Here is a 12,122-nt window from a genome sequence, read left to right as displayed (position 1 = left end):
CTGAGATTGTCCAGCATTTTCTGTTTTTGTTTCTGAGAAATGATGCTTGTTTTCTTTATTACTATCTTATGCAGCTGCATAACCGTACATCAGCAGAAACAAAACCCCAGTCACAATGAGTTGATAATGTAAAGGGTGTTCTATTTTCTGACTGCTTTCTGGAAGTTGCTACCAATTAGAACATGCTTGTCTCATAGGAATCTGTGCTATATTTTATTTTGCCTTGTTTAGATGACATCTGCTCTTCCCAAGATGCAAGTCCATTACATGCTCTGACTTTGCCAAAAAAGTAATTTCTTGTACCATAAATATCAATGGCCTGTTTGCAAAACAGCAATCATGTGCATATCTCAGGAAGCCACTTCCAACTGCCTTAAAATAATAAGTAATTTCTTGAGGCCCAAAATTAAATGTAAAATTCTGGAAGGAGATGGAATGCTCACCTGAACTTCTGGTCTCTGTAATTGCAGTAGTGAAGTTCCCTTTCAAATTAAAAGGGTCAATATTTCCAACAGAAATAGAAGAGGTATTTCAGATAAAAGTTAAACATTCACAAGATAGTATCACAGCATAATTTCAGGGATAGAATATGCCATGACTGCCATTCAGTTATTGAATTTAGAATTGATGCTTTATACGAGGCAGGCTTACACAATTTACTCTTGAGTTGATGGCCCTGACTTGAATATCGACTCTGTGAACAACCAAGAAACAGTGACTATTCTTACCTCTCATCCCTCTTTACTTCTAAAGAGATGAGAACTAAAATCATTCCAAAGCAAAGATGGACCAGATTCCTTTATGAGAAAGGTCATAATAAATACTGATGCTACAGGGCAGCACGGTAGCCTTGTGGATAGCACAATCGCTTCACAGCTCCAGGGTCCCAGGTTCGATTCCGGCTTGGGTCACTGTCTGTGCGGAGTCTGCACATCCTCCCCGTGTGTGCGTGGGTTTCCTCCGGGTGCTCCGGTTTCCTCCCACAGTCCAAAGATGTGCGGGTTAGGTGGATTGGCCATGATAAATTGCCCTTAGTATCCAAAATTGCCCTTAGTGTTGGGTGGGGTTACTGGGTAATGGGGATAGGGTGGATGTGTTGACCTTGGATAGGGGGTAGGGTGCTCTTTCCAAGAGCCGGTGCAGACTCGATGGGCCGAATGGCCTCCTTCTGCACTGTAAATTCTATGTAATATATGTAAAAGTACTGATAGAAAGAAATGCCGCCAATGGGATTTTCCAGCATTCCAGCAGCGGGTTTTCCAGGGGGAGAGGTGGCCAGCGGTCCTGCCGTAGGGAAAGGCGTTTTCCATGGCCCACTGGCAACGCCGCCGGGGAACCCGTCAGCCAATGGCGGGCCGCCACTGCCACTGGAAAGCCAGCCGCAGGTCAGCCGGAAAATGTAACTGTTTCCACATAACAAAATAGACTTCAATTGGCTCTTATCCAAGGTTACATTTATTATCTTCGAGACACAGAAATAATGCTGAAAATAACTTTGAAGTGATTATGATTGATAACTGCAAAGTGAAAAGAAGAAACAGAACAACCTAAATTCTAAAATTAAATAGAATATAAAAGGGAAGATGTCAGTCAACTTTTATTTTGATTTGTAAGATAATTTTTGTAAGCATCTAATATGATGACATCACTAAATAATGATGCCATTGCGTTTCTCCCACACAAGGAAGAGTTGTCCATGTTCTGTTACTTCACCTTGGTTATCAATACCATGGACAATGTTAAAAATGTTGTAAATTTTATCACAAAATAAAGAGGTTAGGTCATTTCAGATTGCGCCACGAATTGTACAAAAGAGTAATAACATAATCCATTTATTTGACCACTAAATAATAAGTTCAAACATCGTTTTCATCTGCAATTTACTCTCCAAGTTCATTCACTGCCAGAGCAGATATATGGGGTGCAAAATCCCACTTCAGCAAAGGTACAAAACGGGTGCTGGCCAACTAACCAACAGCTTGCCCAATTTTCCCTCACATTCAAGGTGCCGATCTACTACCACCTAATTTGAGCTCTTTCAAAAGTTAAAACGTACTTCCATAATGTACCACATAACACATCTATGAAGCTGCCCTTTTCAACAGAAAATGATTGGACAAAACTACACAAACGGTATGACTGTGTGAACTTTGGTGTATTTGTACAAGTGTAATGAGAGGCCATGCAAGCATTAAAGTAAAACATCATCACCAATAATAATAAGAAAGCTATTAACAATGTAATGCACTGATCACAGATCTGTGACCTTTGTGATATGACTTTGTAGGCTTCTGTAAGGAACTCATTTTAGTACCTGAACCCTATTATACCATATATGATAAAGATCCCATTTTCCGGTTTCCTACAATTTTGCTCTGCAACTTTGTGGAGATAACTGGATCGGCACATTGATTATTTGCAGATCGCACACAACTTAAAATATAGGAAAGCCCTATTCCAGGCCACCTCACTGTACTGTACATCAGTGCCTAATTTATCCAGAACTCCTGCAGTGATCCAGCCAGAAAAAGATGACTTTTCTCATTGCTATCACAGCCATGCACCTGTTTGGCCTAAACTGGCACCTGCAGCCGATGGAAGGGCAGATGTATCAGATCGGTGAGAACAAAGCCAGCAGTTGGCCAGTGCCAACGGACGTCACATTGTCTCCCTCTGGTGGCACAGGTTTAGGCTTGCCTGAAAGGAAAGGGAAAGGAACCAGTGAAGGTATGGTCTACTATAAACATAATCAATACTATGAAACCGCCTTGAAATCTGCAGTGTACTTTATGTTTAATATACAAGGCTTTATTTGTAAATTATATTTTTAGAACTGTTCGCAATGTGCCCTTTTAATATTTTTCTGCCTTCTCATTATTACAAAATTTGGAAGCGAGTTTGTTCATTCTTGAACATTTAAATGATCTTATGTTAACTTTTGTCAAATGAATATACACTGTATTCTGTGTATATTGCATTGTTATGGATGACATTTTAATGGAGCAATATTCTTTTATGACCATGGCTTATTCACATAAACAAAGAATTGCCCATGCACAATAGCTTGGAGTCAGATATAAGTTTTTACAATAACCATATATTCCAAAAAATGTTCAGATGTGAAATGTGTTCAAAAGCACTGTTGTGAAAATTAAAATATACTCTCTGGCTTGCACTGGCATGGATAAGCTTCAAATTGGACCCATTCCTACATTCCAAACTTGCAACATACACCCACAACACATTAATTAGTGCATGATGACAGCCTTTTTAAAAAATCTGCTGTCTGTGCAGTTAATGGAGACCTCTAGACATTGACAGGAGAAGAAAGCATTTGGCCCTTGTGCTCAGTACATGACAATTTTCACACAGCTGGAAGAGGTGAAGTGTATTGTTCCTGATGATGAACATTGAAATTATGAAGAATTTGAGCAGGGCAAAGTTGGAGTTGACAAATTCAGTGTTGTTTCCAAAATTTCAGAAGTTAATTTCAAGCCTCAACAAGGTTAGGACAGCAATAAAGACAACATATGAATGCAGTGATCTCTGAGCAAGAGATTAGTTTTAGCTACAAGAGACGAACGTTAGCTGATCCAAATAGCCAAGCAAATGGCCTTCTGAGACCATAGGTTCTGGACTTCCTCTCTAAACCTCCCTCCTTCTCTACCTCTCCCTCCTCTTTTAAAATGCTCCTTGAAAGCTACCCCTTTGATCAGGTTTTTTTTTGCTCATCTGTCAAATTTAGTTTGATCACCTTGGGATATTTTACTATGTGTATACTATATATGTTTACTATATGCAAATGTGTTGCATCAATGCCCAGTTGTTGTTTGTGAATGACCACAGGAAGGTTTCTTTTGAATTGCCACTTTGGATAGAACTATGGAAGAGGGAATGCACTCGGCAGAGGTTGGGATGTCTTTGAGGCAGCAGCAAAGTAAACACCTTTGGGCTGCACTTGGAAGTAATTTGCGATATTGATAGAAAGTCGAAAAAGTCAGCACTGTAACAAGTTAACTTACCATGTGGCCTTTCTCCAGCCTCTTATCAGGCATTTATACTTAAAATAAGGAGATTTAGATTATGCTATTATGTTGGAGAGGGGAGAATACCATGTTTTATGTATGCAATTATCTAAAACCACAAAAAGTCAGATACTTGTCTGAGTAATCCATGTAGATGTACTAAATTAACTGTGATTGCACCAAAAGACTATATAAGAGATTGAATGAGGGTGTTTTGATAACCCAGGCATTGATCCTATTGACTGGTCCATTCCTGTTTATTGCATTGCAGGAGTTTTAGAAATCGGATTGGAATAAGACTTCTGAATGATTTTCAGTGTTGATATGCACAGGGAAACCTGGAATGCATGTACTTTGATTCAAAATGGCATTTAACATCAATTTTATGCGCAACAGAAATATGATTCATTTTGCATCTGCGCATTCACGCACAATCCAGTCGAAGTGACCGATGATAGTATTCCTCATGCATGGGAAGATGGCTTAAAGGCCCAGCTTTTGCAGTCAGCAGGAAGCAACAATGCTGATCCCTGACCCTGAAGAAAGTTTACCACAAATATTTAGCGATCGCTGCAATGTTGATTTCCTCTTTTCTGATGTTAGTGTGAATCAGGCACCAAATCAAAGGGATCTTCAGGTATCCAGCAACAATGGAAGGAATGTTTCCAGGCCAGCGAAGGTGGGGTCAGAGGTAGGAGGGGCAGGAATTTATTTTTAAAATACTCTCAAACAGGTATGTCAAACTGTTCCTGTTTCCTCTCGCTTTTCCCAGAAGTGGCATGTGCATGTTGTTGGCAAATCACCCAATGGGAAGTCAGTTGAGCTTGTTAACGAATGAAGTAGCAGCCATTTTGGCAGGACAGTGGAATCTTGCCAGCATTGTTCAGAACCCTGCCCTGCCTGCAACTCATCAACTCACAGGAGGCGAGTGCACAGCGGGAAGTTGGAGTCGCATGAAAGTGCTGAACAATTTGTAGGTTAAATGGGAAAAATAACAAGTCCAGATGTCATCTTCAGCCAATGGCTTGCCGTTACAATGAAGCTGCTGGAGACCGCTTTCAGGGATATTGCTGGGAGTGAAGAACTGGTTTTAGCCTTATACTGCCTCGGTTTCATTCTATCATCTTTTGTGCATTCATCTCTGCAGCAGTCTCAATGCAGCCATGGTGAAGCCGACCAGTCTTCCCATCAATAGCATGCGCTGAATTATTTTCCCTCTTCCCCAACCCACTCAACAGACCTGATTGGATGGTAATACCAAAGCCAGGTTCTTAATTGAGCACCTTCTGGAAGATTGAACCATGAGATGTGCAATTATTGACTCCAGGAAATAAAGCTGCCTATTGTTTAAAAGCAAATGTGGGAAAATTCAATTCAATAATTTCAACATTGGGATAAGCAACCAATCACACAGAAGTATTCTCACAGACAGCAAAGCCGGAAGTGAAATGTACTGAATTGTTCACATTTCATAAAAAATTTCCAAGACAGCAAAATATAGAATTATAGAACATAGAACACTACAGCGCAGTATGGGCCCTTCGGCCCTCGATGTTGCGCCGACCCATGAAACCATCTGAAGCCTATCTGACCTACACTATTCCATTTTCATCCATATGTCTATCCAGTGACCACTTAAATGCCCTTAAAGTTGGCGAGTCTACTACTGTTGCAGGCAGGGCGTTCCACACCCCTACTACTCTCTGAGTAAAGAAACTGCCTCTAACATCTGTCCTAAATCTATCACCCCTCAATTTAAAGCTATGTCCCCTCGTGTTGGCCATCACCATCCGAGGAAAAAGACTCTCACTGCCCACCCTATCTCACTGCCCACCTCTGACTATCTTATATGTCTCTATTAAGTCACCTCTCAGCCTTCTCCTCTCTAATGAAAACAACCTCAAGTCCCTGAGCCTTTCCTCGTAAGACCTTCCCTCCATACCAGGCAACATCCTAGTAAATCTCCTCTGAACCCTTTCCAAAGCTTCCACATCCTTCCTATAATGTGGTGACCAGAACTGCACGCAGTACTCCAGGTGCAGCCGCACCAGAGTTATGTACAGCTGCAGCATGACCATGTGACTCCGAAACTCAATCCCCCTACTGTTAAAGGCTAGCACACCATATGCCTTCTTAACAGCCCTATTAACCTGGGTGGCAACTTTCAGGGATTTATGTACCTGGATGCCGAGATCTCTCTGTTCATCTACACGACCAAGAATCTTGCCATTAGCCCAGTACTCTGCATTCCTGTTACTCCTTCCAAAGTGAACCACCTCACACTTTTCCGCATTAAACTCCATCTGCCACCTCTCAGCCCAGCTCTGCAGCTTATCTATGTCCCTCTGTATCCTATAACATCCTTCAGCACTATCCAGAACTCCACCGACCTTCGTGTCATCTTCAAATTTACTAACCCATCCTTCTACACCCTCTTCCAGGTCATTTATAAAAATGACAAACAGCAGTGGCCCCAAAACAGATCCTTGCGGTACACCACTAGTAACTGAACTCCAGGATGAACATTTGCCATCAACCACCACCCTCTGTCTTCTTTCAGCTAGCCAATTACTGATTCAAACCGCTAAATCACCTTCAATCCCATACTTCCTTATTTTCTGCAATAGCCTACCGTGGGGAACCTTATCAAACGCCTTACTGAAATCCATATACACCACATCAACCGCTTTACCCTCATCCACCTGTTTGGTCACCTTCTCAAAAAACTCAATAAGGTTTGTGAGGCATGACCTACCCTTCACAAGACCGTGTTGACTATCGCTAATCAACTTGTTCTTTTCAAGATGATTATAAACCCTATCTCTTATAACCTTTTCCAACATTTTACCCACAACCGAAGTAAGGCTCACAGGTCTATAATTACCAGGGTTGTCTCTACTCCCCTTCTTGAACAAGGGGACAACATTTGCTGTCCTCCAGTCTTCCGGCACTATTCCTGTCGGCAAAGACGACATAAAGATCAAGGACAAAGGCTCTGCAATCTCCTCCCTGGCTTCCCAGAGAATCCTAGGATAAATCCCATCTGGCCCAGGGGACTTATCTATTTTGACATTTTCCAAAATTGCTAACACCTCCTTTTGAACCTCAATTCCATCTAGCCTGGTCGACTGAACCTGAGTGTTCTCCTCGACAACATTGTCTTTCTCCAGTGTAAACACTGACGAAAAATATCCATTTAACGCTTCCCCTATCTCCTCTGATTCCACACACAACTTTCCACTACTATCCTTGATTGGCCCTAATCTTACTCTAGTCATTCTTTTGTTCCTGATATACCTATAGAAAGCCTTAGGGTTTTCCTTGATCCTATCCGCCAATGACTTTTCGTGTCCTCTCCTCGCTCTTCTTAACTCTCCCTTTAGGTCCTTCCTGGCTAACTTGTAACTCTCAAGTGCCCTAACTGAGCCTTCATGTCTCATCCTAACATAAGCCTTCTTCTTCCTCTTGACAAGTGCTTCAACTTCCTTAGTAAACCACGGTTCCCTTGCTCGACAACTTCCTCCCTGCCTGATAGGTACATACTTATCAAGGACACGCAGTAGCTGTTCCTTGAAAAAGCTCCACATTTCGATTGTACCCATCCCCTGCAGTTTCCTTCCCCATCCTATACATCCTAAATCTTGCCGAATAGCATCATAATTGCCTTTCCCCCATCTATAATTCTTGCCTTGCGGTATATACCTATCCCTGCCCATTGCTAAAGTAAACATAACCGAGTTGTGATCACTATCACCAAAGTGCTCACCTACATCTAAATCTAACACCTGGCCGGGTTCATTACCCAGTACCAAATCCAATGTGGCCTGACCCCTTGTTGGCCTGTCTACATACTGTGTCAGAAAACCCTCCTGCACACACTGCACAAAAATTGACCCATCTATAGTACTCGAACTATAGTATTTCCAGTCAATATTTGGAAAGTTAAAGTCCCCCATAACAACTACCCTGTTACTCTCGCTCCTGTCGAGAATCATCTTTGCAATCCTTTCCTCTACATCTCTGGAACTATTCAGAGGTCTATAGACAACTCCCAACAGGGTGACCTCTCCTCTCCTGTTCCTAACCTCGGCCCATACTACCTCAGTAGACGAGTCCTCAAATGTCCTTTCTACCACCGTAATACTTTCCTTGATTAACAATGCCACACCCCCCCTCTTTTACCATCTTCTCTGTTCTTACAGAAACATCTAAATCCTGGAACCTGCAACAACCATTCCTGTCCCTGCTCTACCCATGTCTCCGAAATCGCCACAACATCGAGATCCCAGGTACCAACCCATGCTGCAAGTTCACCCACCTTATTCCGGATGCTCCTGGCGTTGAAGTAGACACACTTCAAACCAGCGTCTTGCTTGCCGGTGCCCTCTTTCGAACTTTTAACCCTATCCCTGACCTCACTACTCTCAACATCCTGTACACTGGGACTACAATTTAGGTTCCCATCCCCCTGCTGAATTAGTTTAAACCCCCCCCCGAAGAGCACTAGCAAATCTCCCCCCCAGGATATTGGTACCCCTCTGGTTCATGTGAAGACCATCCTGTTTGTAGAGGTCCCACCTACCCCAGAATGAGCCCCAATTATCCAGGAAACCAAAACCCTCCCTCCTGCACCATCCCTGTAGCCACGTGTTCAACTCCTCTCTCTCCTTATTTCTCACTTCGCTAGCACGTGGCACGGGTAACAACCCAGAGATAACAACTGTTTGTTCTAGCTCTCAGCTTCCACCCTAGCTCCCTGAATTTATGTCTCAAATCCCCATCTCTCTTCCTACCTATGTCGTTGGTACCTATGTGGACCACGACTTGGGGCTGCTCCCCCTCCCCCTTAAGGATCCCAAAAACACGATCAGAGACATCACGAACCCTGGCACCTGAGAGGCAACACACCAACCGTGACTCTCTTTCATTCCCACAGAACCTCCTGTCTGTTCCTCTAACTATGGAGTCCCCAATGACAAGTGCTCTGTTCCTCTTCTCCCTTCCCTTCTGAGCAACAGGGACAGACTCTGTGCCAGAGACCTGTGCCCTATTGCTTACCCCTGGTAAGTCGTCCTCCGCAACAGTATCCAAAACGGTATACTTGTTATAGAGGGGAACGGCCACAGAGGATCCCTGCACTGCCTGCCGGTTCCCTCTCCCTCCCCTGACGGTAACCCATGTACCTTCTTCTTTTACCTGATGTGTGACTACCTCCCTATAACTCCTCTCAATAACCTCCTCCGCCTCCCGAATGATCCGAAGTTCATCCAGCTCCAGCTCCAGGTCCCTAACGCGACTCTCGAGGAGCTGGAGTTGGGTGCACTTCCCGCAGATGTAGTCAGCAGGGACACTAGAGGTGACCCTTTCCTCCCACATTCTGCAGGAGGAACATTCAACTGCCCTAGCCTCCATTCCCACTGAACTAACTTCCCAACTACTGAAAAATAAAAATAAAAAACTTGTTAGTTTAGCAATCCAACAGACAGAACTTTTTTTTGGTTAGAGGAGGAGGATGGGTGGGAGACACTACATAAGTAGTGTTTCGGGTAAAGCTGTCACTTGAGAACAGCCCCTTCACAAACCACCTTCAACTTACGCTGACCGCACTGCACGTATGCAAATCTCCCCGGAACAGCCAATCAGAAGCTCTACTCTGCTGCCCTCTGCTGGATGCTTGCCTTCCGTCGAACTCCTCGGGTCACTTGTGCAGGTGCACCTTCAACTTACGCTGACCGCACTGCACGTATGCAAATCTCCCCGGAACAGCCAATCAGAAGCTCTGCTCTGCTGCCCTCTGCTGGATGCTTGCCTTCCGTCGAACTCCTCGGGTCACTTGTGCAGGTGCACCTTCAACTTACGCTGACCGCACTGCACGTATGCAAATCTCCCCGGAACAGCCAATCAGAAGCTCTGCTCTGCTGCCCTCTGCTGGATGCTTGCCTTCCATCGAACTTCTCGGTTATTGAGACATACAAGTGGAATTAACAAAATGGGATCTCAAAAGCAAACCTTTTTAAAATATTTTTAAAAATGTGATTTTCTTTTATCATAATGGAGAAATTTGATATTCTGCTAACATAAAATTAGATATTCAGGATCAGTGAGCTTATACTGAAGTAAATACAAACTTAATAATGCAAATAAAAATCCAATTGTACCTCATTCAGCAAAGTGGAAAGTTTTTCAAAGGTTTTCAGCAAAGCATGAAAGGGCAATTGCTCGTCAGTTCAGTGATTTTGACTTGATTACAGTCTGGGAGTCTTCAATGGTGCATTCAAACATGAAGCATAGAATTAGTCAGAAATGTGACTTCCACATTTAACTGCATTTGTGCATACTCCAGAAGTTGTTGTCAGCTTCAGTGGAGCAATGAATGTGAACGCTGAGTGTTTTATTGTCATTACTCACACATTTGTGTCACATTGGTTGTGCAAAATAATAGGAAAAATGGAATAGATTGGAGGGTAGCCATGAAGGCACAATAAAGGGTTAAGATTTTGAGGAGATGCGAGAGAAAGATTGTTCCAGGTGGGCAGAGACTGGGAGAGGCCGCAAGTCTTAACAGGTGAAATAGTAATTTATGATTTAAAAAAGGAAACAGGAACAGTCCGAAGAATGAAAAGTGTATTCTTGGGTGTATGGATGGGGGAGAGGTTAACCCTATGGAGGCAGGACTTCTGGTGGCAGCCATGGTGAGTGGTCACAGATTATGTGGCTCCTGCTCAAAGTGGAATTGTTTTGGGTCTTTTCGCCTGTTTCGGGTGAAGTTGATTGCAGGTCGAAAGTGTGTATGTATCAGGGATTAAAAATTCTCCTTCAGTAGGGCATGTCTGGGCCTATCAAATGAGGAGTGCACCAAGTAAGGGACAACAGTCAGACCAAGTATATCTTTCGAACTGCAACAGAGGGCGAGATGGCGGAGAGCTCTGTGGCGTTGTTGCCTGCTCAGTGGTCCATGGAACAGTGGAGTTCCTGATGGCTATGTTTGAGCAGCAGAGAAAGGAGGCCTCCGAGGACGTGGCCAGGGTGGCCAGACCGATCCAGACAGCCATGGAATGGAGCAAAGGCAGGAAGCACAGCATGCGTTGCTCCACAAGGTGGAGGAGTCTGCGGCTAACCATAAGGACGGGCTGGTTTTGTTGGAGGCAGAAATCGTGCTGGTGACGGAGGGCCAGAAGAGGTTAAGAGAGATGGTGATGCTAAGGAGGAAGCCAAAAGCAGGTGAGCCACTGAGGGCGACCATGGTGCGGTTGCACCGTTATTTGGATAGAGAAGATTCTGCGGTGGGCTATGCAGAGGAGAGAGAAGGCGAGGCGCTGCCTATTTATCAGGATTTGGAAGAGCAGTTGGCCAAGTGACAGGCTGGGTATAATAGGGTCAAATAGGCTATCTTCAGGAAAGACGTGAAGCTCGGTGCGCTGTATCCTGCTTGTTTGTGGGTCACATCCCGGAATCAGGAGTTTTATTTCGTTACGCCGGAGGAGGCGAGTATGTTTATGAGAGAGTATGGATTGTGGGACCAGTGAGCACATTCTACCTGGGAGGTACCAGTGAGGGAAGAGGTTGCGTTTATATTGGGTTGTTCGTTTGCTATAACTGTTTTCCCACTGTTTATTTGATTATTGGTGTATGTGTTAAATTGATTCTGCTGTGTATTTGTTCATCCGCCCTCGGTTGGGGTTTGGGCCCGGTGTGTTTGTGGTGGGTGGACAGGCAGTGGGTGGGGTAGATGAGGGAGTAGCTGGGATGGAGGAGCCAGGCAGGGCAGGAGGATGGATTTGTGGGGTGGAAGGACATTATGGGAGGGGGATGGTGGTTACTTCAGGTGTGGAGCAATATGCTAGCAGGTATGCTAATTGACAGGAATGAATTGTGGGTAGATATCTGGAGGGAGGGGAGAGGGGTGCTTGGTTGGAGGTGATTTTGTTTTGTTTGGGAGGGCTGGGTGGGTAGGGGTGGGGTGATGGGGATGGGAGGGTTGTTGACGTGAGTGGAGTTAGTGTGGCGCAGTTGGCTAAGGGGGATGGCAGCAGTCATCCTGAGGGAGCCATGAGAATGAGCAAGATGCAGGTCTGCAGGAGCCCATTAATGGGGGAA

At 44.2% G+C, this 12,122-nt stretch overlaps 1 protein-coding gene across 1 annotated transcript in view; it reads left to right on the top strand.

Annotated features, from left to right (window-relative positions):
- Positions 1 to 12,122, top strand: part of tenm4 (teneurin transmembrane protein 4) — an 851,752-nt gene that overhangs the window by 617,993 nt on the left and 221,637 nt on the right. The window contains 1 exon segment of the mRNA XM_038818655.1: positions 2,557 to 2,727. Coding sequence (XP_038674583.1) covers positions 2,557 to 2,727 — 171 coding nt within the window.

The sequence above is a fragment of the Scyliorhinus canicula genome, chromosome 14 (assembly GCF_902713615.1).
Source record: "Scyliorhinus canicula chromosome 14, sScyCan1.1, whole genome shotgun sequence".
NCBI classification, from domain to species: Eukaryota; Metazoa; Chordata; class Chondrichthyes; order Carcharhiniformes; family Scyliorhinidae; genus Scyliorhinus; species Scyliorhinus canicula.
Note: the sequence above shows the minus strand (reverse complement) of the source record. Positions and strands in the feature narration are given on the sequence as shown.